The sequence below is a fragment of the Malurus melanocephalus genome, unplaced genomic scaffold (genome assembly GCF_030028575.1).
Source record: "Malurus melanocephalus ecotype Western Australia unplaced genomic scaffold, MMel_1.1 scaffold_280, whole genome shotgun sequence".
Classification (NCBI taxonomy): domain Eukaryota; kingdom Metazoa; phylum Chordata; class Aves; order Passeriformes; family Maluridae; genus Malurus; species Malurus melanocephalus.
The window spans coordinates 689477-701993 of NW_026623512.1; the positions used below are offsets into that span (position 1 = coordinate 689477).

The 12517-nt window shown below is 36.7% G+C and overlaps 1 protein-coding gene across 2 annotated transcripts in view; it reads right to left on the minus strand.

Moving 5' to 3' along the window:
• Positions 1-1384: 1384 nt before the first annotated feature.
• ZEB1 (zinc finger E-box binding homeobox 1) overlaps positions 1385-12517 on the minus strand; it is a 117347-nt gene continuing 106214 nt past the window's right edge. Inside the window, exons 6-9 of one of the 2 annotated variants that reach the window (XM_057376512.1) lie at positions 10738-10843; positions 7887-9697; positions 6236-6416; positions 1385-4100 (exon numbers count right to left, since the gene is read on the minus strand). In XM_057376512.1, the coding sequence (XP_057232495.1) occupies positions 3544-4100; positions 6236-6416; positions 7887-9697; positions 10738-10843 (2655 nt within the window). In that variant the 3' untranslated portion in view covers positions 1385-3543. The remainder of the gene's footprint in view (positions 4101-6235; positions 6417-7886; positions 9698-10737; positions 10844-12517) is intronic. The other variant, XM_057376513.1, reaches the window with a different exon arrangement.

A 12517-nucleotide genomic window follows, 5' to 3' on the forward strand; every position in this document is an offset into this window, starting at 1 on the left:
AGAACCGAAGAACCAAGGCTTTACACTTTTGCTTTCACTTTTATTTTTCATGTGTGAAACTTACTGTCCTTGAAACTGCTTTGCCATTAATTTAGAGAGAAGGTCACAAAATCACAAAACTCCCATGGCCTCAGCTGGGCTGCTGCACGTTCCCTGGGGCTTGGGCTCTGCCACAGCTGCCCAGGCATCTCCACACACACACAGAGCTTCCTCACTGCTGGAATTTCACTGCCAGGGCTGGGAACAGCGCCCAYGTCCTCTGAGCACCTCTGGCTTCCACGTGAGTTTGCTCAGCTAAATGAAGACACATCACGGTTTCTGTGTTTTTCAAACAGATAACAGATGATGCTACAAGGTCACAAATMTCAGAGACATCTCTGAGCTTAACAGATGCAAAAGTCAATGCACCAATTCATTTTGAAGATAAAAATGTTAATTATGGTTTTGTAGTCCAAGTAATGAATATAAATTTTCTCCCCCAAACCAATGACATTTCCTGAGTAAAAATTGCTTGGAATTTACTCTCTATCCAAGTTACTGGTCTTCTTCATTCAGCTGTCACTGATATGAGTAACCTTGGGTTTATTCTTTGTTCTAATACTAAAGACAACAAAATTTTCCCATTTCAACCAATGTCTCACAGGGCTTATCACCACAGACATTTAGGAATATGAAAATCACAGAAAATCTTAAAATAGTTTCAAGAAGGTTGTGTTTCATTACGTAGAAGGGAGCAGAGACAGTTTTACCTGTGAGAAATTCTGAACCATCTGATCAGTTCTGTTATGATAATAATTACAAGGCAATATTATTAATGCAACATCAATGGTTGTTCTTTTCAAAAGAGCTTTTTCATATTTAGCTCAATGATACTATGAAGTTAGACATTTACTCAAAAGTGCAATATTGGTATACTGTACAGCAAAATGCACACAAAATAAAATGATTAATATAAATAAATAATAAAAAAATCCTTTGTATGTATTAATGTTGAGACAATAAGATAGAGAAATATCTAAAAATTAAGTATGCAAATATAAAATAAATGATGTTCATGAAACCATTTTAGGAATCATTAAAGAACAGAACTTTGCTTAAAGAACAGTCTGTAAACTTTGCTTAAACTGCAAAACATTGTAAACATGCACATGYAACACACCTTTCAAGCCTTTATACTTACATAACTGAAATTATAGATCTGTGATGTTGGCATTTATCTTTGGAAATTTCAACAATAACATATACATCAACCTTTTCACAGACAACTTATTGCTAAGCCAAGAAAACAGTTGTGGACTTACTTTAATGCTATCTTTCAATCATATTGCTTTTAAATGAACAGTATATTAGATAGGTACAACAAAATAAAAAAAAATTAAAAAACACCAATCCAAAACTCAGTTGTCCTCCTGATGCTGGTAAATCAATTATCTAATGTAGCAATCCCTGTGCCTGCACACAGYTCAAACCCTTCTTGCACTTCCACGCTCCTAAAGTACCACTGAAACTCAGGATCGACACCAAAGCAGGAACTGTGAGTAACTTCTCATAGAAATAATTTAAATGCATTTTCTACATYACCAGAATAATGACAGTAAGTCAGACTTGTTGACGCATTTTATTGTGAGATGGGGAGTCTGGTAAAAAACTAGAAAATGACCATGATGTAACAAGGAACTTAAAAATGAAGTTTCAGATTTGTAACATACATACATGAATACAGGAACAAATTGGCACAAAAATGTTAAACATTGTTCCCAACACTGTTTTATAAGATTATTCTAATTTGGCTTACTAAGGAAATGAGAGTTTTATGGTTAGACTAATCTCTTAATAAAACTGCAGAGCATCATGCTATTAGTCACACAGTGAATTTCAAAATTTAAGAGCTTTATATTAAAAACTGGGTAAAGGTAAAATGAATTGATTGCAATTGTAAAATTAATACATTCCCATTTTAATTCTTCTGTTCTACAGTCCAAGGCAAGTATAAATGTTAACATAACACTGTTAAATCAAATCTCAATGCAAGAGAACCGATTGCATCTCTACTTTAAATCTTATCAACTTTCCAAATTTTCATACTAAAATATATTATTGTATTAATACAAACTACAGTATTATACACTACACTGTGTAATAAATAAAGAAATATAAAAATAAGACACATAAATATAAAAGTTTTCTAAAACTAAAAAGGTACATATGTCAGTAAGAAGGGTATTAATACTGCCAGGTTTGAAGACATACAGTACAAAATGTTGCACAGATCTATAAACTAAAAGAAATAAAATAATACTGATAGGTAAAAATCAGCTAACATTGTTAATAAATGGGGTCCATAATAACTAACATTTGAAAATACTTATGAGCCAGATAACATGTCATGTATGTGTCTGAAATTAAAGTAAACCAATAAAGCAATAAAGCAGATTAGAAAATTTCCCTTGTAATTATTGTAGAGAAATTCTGCAAGTCAGGTATTAACCCAAAATACCACCAAATAATTAAATAATGAAAATATACCAGTGTTCTTACTTCTCTGATGGCTGAGTGTTTTTTTCCCCATGAATAGTTTAGAAGTTTGATACAAATCAACAAATGCTAGTTATTGTAGGCCACACATTGGATAAAGGCTGCTTAGAGCCTTTGTAATACTGATAAATGGCACTTACAGCACACAGGTCTTGCATAAGGCCAAAGGAGATACAAAGCTTCATATCATATCCTTCATATTGTTACTACATACTCAAAACACAATTACAAACACTGTTTTTGACAACTTTCCTGTCCTTACCAGTATTAACACTGTTAGTCCCTGCAATCAGAACTCAACGACAATCTTCTCAACTACATTTTTAACCACATGAGTAAGAAACTTCAGTTCTTCTATCATCTTCTTTCTTAAGGCTAACAATACACTTTAAATGATAATATGCTCTACTACAACATCTAATGTCATAAACTGCTACCTTCTAGGTTGAATTTACAAAGGTAGCCAAGCACTGTTTGCAACTGCATTACAYGTCTCTGCAAAAGGGAATTTTGTAGTGCAGAAGTTCTCACATTTTAMAACATAAGAAAATACTGAAGTGGATTTAGGAAATGTTTTACCATAAAAAAAAGAAAATAAATCATATAAATCTCTCCCAATTGTACAGTTTAAAAATTAATCAACTTAAGAATGAAAATTAATACTGATAAAACAAACAATGCCAGATGCTTGTCTAATAATCAGGTTTCCTACAACCTGTTAAATCTTTGCTTCCAGAGTCATTGTATTTTTCTAATCTGCTTCATGTTATAAACTTGTTCCTAACTTTGAAAACTGTGTGAAAAATTACTAAGTTTGAGGTTCAGGCACACCTGGATTTCTTTTTTTTTTTTATTTTCATTTTTTTTATATATATATTTTTTTACACAGTAGTGAACAGAAATCACAGTATGCAGGCTACTGCGTTTCCATGAAAAGCATGTATAATATAGAAGGAACTTCATTACCAATTTTTTTTTTCCTTATAGAAAAAACCTAGCATGTAAGCTTTATGCGTTACTTTCTTCTGACACCTGCCCATTATTCTGTATAACTTCTGGTTCTGCATTGCTTGCTTGATTTACAGCTTCATCGTTCTTGTTACCTTCACTTTTCCCTTCTTGCTCTTCTACCGCTTCYTCTTCTTCTGCATCCTCTGCTACTTCTTGCAGTTCCCTACATTCTTTTTCCTCCTGAAGTCCCTCTATGTCTTTTTCTTCCTCCTCCTCTTCCTCCTTTTCACTGTACTCCTCCTCCTCCCTGGTTAGGCTCTCTCTCTCATCCGAGTCGATCTGTGATGGGGATGCCCTGACCACCACGTGCTCGCTGCTCAGCACCTCCTGGCCCATCTCCTCCGGCTCGGCGCTGTCGCGCTCCTCCGTCTCCCTTTTGCAGTAGGAGTAGCGATGGTTCATGTGCTGAGAGTAAGAGCCCGAGTGTGAAAACCTCTTTCCACACTTGTCACATTGGTAGGGCTTTTCCCCAGAATGCAGTCGCATGTGTTCGATCAAATGGTGTTTGTGTTTGAATGCTTTTGTACAGATTCCGCACTCGTGAGGTCTTTTACCTGGAAAATAAAGCACAAACAGTTGGATATCTTGGAGCTGAAGTTTTAAAAATGCACACTGGTGTTTTCATTGTAAAAGGCTGTTGGTGAACATATCAGCATCGACTGAATTTTATTTAATGACATGTTCTATTCCATGCTTTATCGGCCTGAGTTTCTCTCCTGAGCCCAAAGGACAAGGGTGCAAAGGTAATTGCCACAATTACAAGAGTAATTTGTAAGGTTTTTAGGMAAACTGATCAAATGAGGGTAAAGAGATTCTCAGACACAATTTTTAACACAAAAAAGTGCAAATGTAAATTAGAAAAGGTGACATTTTTCTTGCATAAACTATTTCCAATCAAAACCATTTCCATTTTCTCTATTGATAGTAATTTAAAATCAACTAGGCTTTTACATTGGTTTTTGTGTACCAAGTCCTTCTATGATACAGGTAAAAGGAAAATCATTCTAAAATCTAGGTTGACCCTGGTAAATGCTTTATGTACAAAACTTGCTGACTACACATATAGTGACATGAAAAATTCTGTTTCACTCAGTGTGGTTCTGTTTTCCAGCTTTCTATTGTCTTGTTTTTARTCTATTATAAATGTATCAGGAGCCTACCAATGTGACAATTTTAACAATTTTAACAATTTTAGCAATTTTAACATTCAAAGTTGGTACACAAATCAACTTTGCAGTCTTAGCCCAGACATAAAAGACAAAGACAGCAGGTTTTTGTCACACTACACAGATGAGCAGCACATCCACGTCATCTCATGCCAAASAAGCAACAAGGTGGGTGATGGTYTCTCTTCCCAAGTAAKGAGTGATAGSACAAGAGGAAATGGCCTSAAGTTGTGCCAGGGGAGGTTTAGATTGGAAATKAGGAGATATTTCYTCACCAGAAGGGTTGTCAAGCACTGGCASAGSCTGATCAGGGAAGTGGCTGAGTCAACCATTCCTGGAGGTATTTAAAAGCTGTGTARATGTGGCACTTTKGGGAAGTGGTTYAYTGGTGAACTTGGCAGTGCTGGGTTAATGGTTGGAGTCAATGATTTTRAAGGTCTTTTACAACTGAAATGATTCCATGATTTTGAACATTACATTGAATTTAAAACTGGTATGGAAAGAACAATTGTGCTAGGAAAAGGAGGAGTTAAAAGAGTCTCAGGACAGGATAGGTAATGAAATTAGATGCCCTTAATGAATACAACTTGAGAAACTTGATCAAGAAAAAAAGGAATTTGTTATGCTTTTAATTTTATGTGTTAGGTAATATAAAAATGTTAATATGCAGAAATATAATTATTACAATATAATGTTATATAATAATTCAGCTATTCTGCAAACCAAATAAGTAGAGCGCATGAAGAGAGTAGCCAAAAGTTCTAAAGAGTTTATTTTATGGATGTTGGGAAAGAGGAGGTAACAGAGCCAGYAAGAAAGAAATATATAATATAAAAMCCAATATATATTTGGCACTTAACCAATAAAAAAAAGAAYTTTTATTTTAAGACATCACAGAAGAAATAAGAGAGCAAGAGGTATTAAAAAAATCCTAAAGATACCAGAACTGGAGCCAAAAGGAACAACTATGAGAAATTAAAAATACAAATCAAAGTCAAAAGCGTGTTCTTGAGTGGTTAGATTCTACGTCTAATGAACAGCTGAAGGTGTTAACTTCAGATCATTACAAATGTGGCTCAATTTGAAAATCCTTGATGCCAGATAGCAACACTGCTTTCCATGTAAAGTATCAAATACTTTACGATCCTTTTTACATGTGTGATCCTTTTTTTTCCAATTTATACTTTTAATATTAATTTTTTCTTAATTTATAACCAGGCAAGGTAAATTAGAAGAAATATATTCTCAATTTTAGGCCACAGTTCACAGGCGAGTATCCATAAGCCAGATGCAAAAACTTACTTTTTTCTATTTAGGGTTTAGGTTAACAAAGTTAAAGACAGATTTGATGTTCTGTCAAACAAAAACACAAAAGAGGGGCTTCTAAAGGAAGCTTGGCACAGGCAGTAATGACTGCTGGGCTTCCCCACACTATCCAAGAACTGGTTTCAAGAACAGTTGAGATTATCAGTTACGTCTTATCAAAGAAATAATGACTGGAAACATCTTTTCCTAGTACATACCTGTGTGTTCATACTTATGTCTCAACAATGAGCTGCTCTTCTGGAATATTTTGTCACATAAATCACATGCATACATCCCATTTTCTGTCTTCCTCATTTTTTTCTTTGGGGGTGTTGAATCAGAATCATTTTGATCTTCTACATTTGATATTCCTTCTGAGCTAGTGTCTTGCCTTTCATCCTTCAGAAAAATTACAAAAAAAAGAGTTAACTTCAATAAAAATAGTCACTCTCSTAAACTGAAGCTGCTATTCTCATTCAATTCCATAAAGAGCCAAACAAAATTGCTTAGACTTCCACGGTGAAAAAAACCATTACTGCATTGTTCTGCTTTGCAGTCCCTGCCATCACCAAGACGCAGAATYCTCACTGGGACTGGATTTAATCACATCCAAATCTGACTGTTGGCCAGGTCCAAGCTACACTGGCACATCATATTTAYGGCCCATAAAATAAATGCAATGTTACAGACCTGTAAAGTACCTCAGTAAGTGGGAAGAGTGAATTTGCCATCTAACTSCATTTTTCAGCTGATGCTGGTCACCTACCTTTTGCTGCTTCACAGATTTTATGAAGAAAGTATTTTTTTGCTGAAGTTCTCAAAAAAAGGTATTTAAGTTACCATTTKAATTTGCATATTTGACTACCCTCTTCCTCATGAAACTACCACAAATACTACTTAAACCAAATTTAGGGGACATCTATTAGTTTTGTTAGTAAATAGCTTCAAAAACAAAATTTTTGTCTATTTCTATGCATTTCAAGTGCTGAAGCTCCCCTGTAAAAGCACATTATTTTCTACTGATACCAGCACTATCACTAAGTACATATTTTATCACATATTACCAAATCTGAATATAAAAGGGTWCATGTTAGCTACCTCAAATGTCTGTCTCACACTTTTAATACAAGCAACCTTGTAACTCTTCAAGGCTTCTCAGTCTCTGGCAATACAGAAGCTGAATAAAATGCTAGACTGCCAATTTCTAAGATTTAAGTAGAAACACTCAGTCACTTTTCTGTTCTGCCATGTCCCTACCTCARTGTGCACTCTCAGGAGGACTGACCCCGGTTAGACCACATCTGGATGTACCCAGCAAGCCAGGATACAGGAATGGCAGATGAAGATAAATACCTCCCTGACTTTCAACTGAGAATATATCTTCATTTTGTTTAAAATGCCATTATGGTGAAGGATGAATTCAGCTACTCTGCAAGCCAAGGAAGCAGAGCRGCATGAAAGGAGTAGACAAAAGTTCCAAAGAGTTTATTTTCTGAATGTAGGGAAAGAGGGAATATGGAGCCAGCAAAACACAGAAGCCACGGCTTTTGTTTTGCTTTTTGATCAGGAGCATTAGATAGACTTTAAAATATAGAGAACTAATGTCTGAGAAGATTAAATATGGTTAAGAACTGACYAGTCCATCCACAACAGTCTCTGTCAGTCTGGACTCAAGCTGCCTGAGCTAACTAACTTCACAGAGGGCACAACAGTAATAYCTATCACCCATTTACAATCAAGTCAACTAAGCCTGACAACTTATATTTATATTTTTATTTAATTAATCCTGATAGTTTTCTGTTAGTTCAGCACAGATACAGATTGAATACATCCTACATAGATCATGCAGGAATATGAGGACCGAAGTACCTGATTTCCATTGGCTTGGGTCTGTTTTGGTGGTGTCTCATGAACTGCAGGACTAACTGTAGTAGAGTATGTATAAGCCACCTGTGGAATCAAAATGGTTTGCTTATTGGCAGCGAGAGCTCTCAAGCAGGGAACACTGTTCTGGTCAGCAATGGCAACAATTGTAGGTAACTGGGCAGTGACTGTAGGTATAGCAATATTTATGGGATTGGCACTTTGTGGGATTACATTTACAATAGGATCAGAGTCTGTAACACTGTTGTCCTTTTGTGGTTCTTTTTTTGCACAAGTTAAGTTCAAAGGTTCTTCTTGGACAGAATAAACACTGTTCTGGTAAACACTAGTTATGGTAGATCTTTCCAACAGTTCTCCATGTTGCTTTGGTAGCGAAAGGTCAAGAGGTTCTATTTGTGGCTCTTCTTGTACACCCTCTGCCGTGTACGTGTAACCCTGTGAGTTTCTTGATGAAGAAAGGTTTAGTGGTGATGCAGATGGCGTGCTACTGTGTGAACCATTCAGAGTTGATCCCCCTGGTAAAGTCTGAGATTTTGTTGCACTGACAGGATTTTGTGAATTAGTTGTGCTGTTCTGGGGTTCACTCACGTTTGTAGATGCTGCTTGATCATCGTTATCTGCGGGACTGTTTGCTTTARCTTGTTCAGGAGAAGATGGTCCAGAAGACTGCACAGAAATTTGACCAGCTTGCATTTTTTCAAACCACTTTTTTACCACATCCAGYGGTAGGTTTACTGAATCTGCTATTTTTGAAAGCTCTTCTGCGCTTGGTTGTGCATTTAATGCATAATATGCTTTTAGGAGCGAKAGAAGGTTCTTTAAAGGTGGCTGACCAGGAGATAAGTTGTTCTCCCCAGTTTCTGATGGGACAGGGGACTCGGGTTTCTCAGCTTCTGTTCCACTGGGCTGGGGAAGCTGAGGAGGGCTTTTTGTTTCATAGTGCTTTAATTCTTGAAGTGCATTAAGATCTCCTGGACAGTCATCACAAAGAAGACAAGTGCTATCATTGGTCTCTCCTTCAAAGTTCTTATCTTTCTCAGACTTCACCGTGAGATCTTCTGGTAATTTTTCATTTTTGCAACTATTTGCAGGAACAGAGTTTTCTTTTTTTAGGTTTTGAGGAACAACCTGAAGTTGACTTGGCTGCTCCAAGCTGTAGTTGATGATAATTTTGGTTGTCCCATCTTGGTCAACCAAAGGAAGACTGATAGCTGAAATGAGGGAATGGCCAGCTTGTTGTATAGATGCATTGTTGATTGTTTCTTGTTCTTTGGACGCAAGATTAGCATGATTGTTTTCCAGTACTTGCCTTATTACATTACCATCCACTGCCACTTTTAGTACATTTTGAATGTCACTTAAATTGATGCTTATGGGAGACACCAGACCTACTGTTGGTAGAACAACAGCTTGCACCACACCCTGAGGAGAACTGGTTGCCTGCAATGGGCTACCACCACTAAAAACCCCATTYTGCAAAGGGGTTGAACAATTAATTCCTGAAGCAACCACTATGGGCTTGAATTCATAATCCACAGGTTCAGTTTTAATTTGGTTAAGAGGAAGCTGCTCTTGCAAGGGTTTATTTTCTATCTTTTGTCGTATCTGTGGTCTTGCTGGGCTACCTGGTGATGCAGAAAGGGAAGGGGAGGAGCACTGAGACATCTTGAGCCCTGACCGGGCTCGACCATTCACGGGCATCAAACCAATACACTTCTTACTGCTTATGTGGGAACTGTATGAACCAGAATGGGAAAAACGTTTCTTGCAGTTTGGGCACTCATATGGCTTCTCTCCTAAAGATAAAAAAAAAAAGGAAAGAAAAGAAAAAAAGGAAAAAAGGTATGTGCAACAGTTTACCAGGTTACAGAATAACTTCATCAAACAATAATTACCACAAAGAACACATCATAACGACCTCTCGAAGAGGCCTAGGGAAAAAGAAGATCTTATCTAGTGAATTGAACAGTAAGAGTRTAGCTCTGATCCAAGGCTCCTTTAATAAGTTTGTGATCCACTAGTAGATATAGGATGGAGCCCATACAATCATGTGTTCCAGTATTTCTCTGTCTATTTGACAATTACAGATCTCATTGAACACTATAAAGTACTACCACCACTAACTTCAGAAGCTACATAAACTACTTCAGAATGGAAAAAGAAGAATATGATTAACTAAAGCAAAAAATGCAATAAAGACAAATCAAAACTGTATAAAGAACCATGCGCATTTCATTGCAGCAAACTCAAATACAAACTACCCAYATCTTCCTACAATACTCATGAACTGGGTTAAAGATGAAATTAAGAATCACTTTTGAGTGACCACATTTAACTTACTGTTATATTYTATATTAAAATGTATTATTATATATAATACTTCTTATAAATTGGAACTTTTCTAATAAATTTGTCCTGAGTCTGCTTTAGTATGACTAGTCTTGAGTGATGACAATTACAGCCACAGGAGGAACACGCAGTTCTTATGTCCTGATTATTATCAATCAAAATTCTCTAGCAAGGCTTGTAACATACTGAATGATCTGCAAAAACTGAAGAAAAAACAGACAAGTGAAAAGGACCAGAAAGATGTCCCCATTTCTTCTGCCACAAGTCAAGTTTTCCTTAATTGTAACATATTAAGTTGCAACCTTGAGTTTTTCTATATATTCCCTGCACAGAGCTTAAAGCTGAGTCAGTACTTGCAGTATTCCAATGGGGAAAAAATAAGGAAAACACCAGTATTTTAGACTTAGACTTACAAGACTATTACATCTAAGTTATAAAAAGCAGAAATAGTAACATTAGTACTTAATTCAATGCTTAATTTATTTACCACTGTGGATTCGTAGGTGCTCTTTTAGGTGATGTTTATATTTAAAAGCTTTTCCACATTCAGTGCACTTGAATTTTCTATTACCACCGGACTGCGTCACATGTCTCTGTAAGAAAGAAATCTTATTATTGTATAGGACAGCATTTTGCAGAAACACTTTGTGTTTTCACATTGCAACAGAGAAAATACAATAAAACCTGAAAAGAATCAACCATAATTGCAAGAGACTGAAGGTGGTGTGGGTAATGCAAGAAAAAGAAACAAATTACAAATCAGGTAAAAATTGAGACACACATTTCTTCTGAGTAAATCTGGTACAGTAAAAAGAAAAAACCCGAAACAATCTCAAAATACAGTTGTCCCTTCTCATAAATTCAGGCGAAGTTTACACTGACACATTATGTGAGTAGGAGGTTACAGGATGAATGTTAATTCTACTTGTGAATGTAAAACATCAWGAAAAACCCCAAGCCCACCACCCACAGAATATTTCATGCAGGACAGAGAAACGTTAAAGTCTGTAGAAGCCTGTTTAAACTTTAATCAGTTGACTTGATTTTTCCATTTACATGCTTGCAGGGCTCACTGTTGGCCTTGGGATTCCTCTATATAATGATGCCACATGATTGCTCAAGAGAAGGTAGCTCAGTGACAATAAAGGTACTCTTGGTCACAATAAATTCTCAAAAYAAATGCAAGAAACTAAACCAAACCAAGTAAAAATATGGAGAGATTTCTCAAGAACACAWCATCAAACCTCTTCATTACTTGCACTGAAACTCTGTGATTATTTTTGTTAGATTTTGCCTCATGTGAGCATTTAATGTTAAGTTCTAAATTGTTTTTGTCTTTATTGCTATACTAKTTAAAAAAAAGGCAAAAGCTAAGATAGGTATTTAAATACATGCAGTACATATGTGACATGTATATGCAAGAGCTATAATTTACCACTAACTGCATAAATTTACAAACGTGTATTTTTAAGGACAAAAATTGCATACACTTTAAAAGTTGAAACAGCTTAATTACCAGCATGAAATGGAGGAATTAGGAAATTTTCTGTTCCCAGAAGCTCATTTTCAAGTACAGTTCACTTGGCAAAAAGATATTCTACCACTACTGGGATGCACGGCAGATTTTGGTTACTGGGGTAAGCATTTTGATAGACTCATGARCAGAGCCGTTCATGGACACTGGGGACAAAGAGGCTGCCCACCATGAACTKCAGGTGTGGATCCACTGCCTCTGGTGTGAAACCACGAGGGGAACTCCCACCCCTGGCTCTGGGGTAGGATGCAGCACTGGGAGCAGATGCTCACCGGGTGCTGGGGCTCTTCTGGGGGCTGAGATCTGGGGGGGGGGGCTGCAGATCTGAAGCACCTGTGGCTATGTAGGTTGCTGGATGGAAGTCTGAACTCTCTGCTATGAGATATGCTATCCAAATTATCGACCCTTCCCATTCTACTCTGTCTTCCTTTATATGTTACAAATGCTAACAGAAGATAAATTTAAATCTAAATTACTTCCAAAAACTCTAACACAACAGTTCCCTTGGGATAAGCATTTGGTTARGCTGCAGATTTTACCTCTCAGCAGATACTGCTCCCACCCTGCTCAAGGTGGGCTCCTCCCCACCTCCTCCTGGGCTCTGCAGTGAGGTCTCCACTCCAGCTTATCCCAAATAGCACCTGACCCTCATTCCTGGGTTTGTCAGCTGTCTTTTGCTAGTTAACATGGCTTTTCAGCTCCGTTTAACYAAGTCCCTTGAAGATGATGTTCC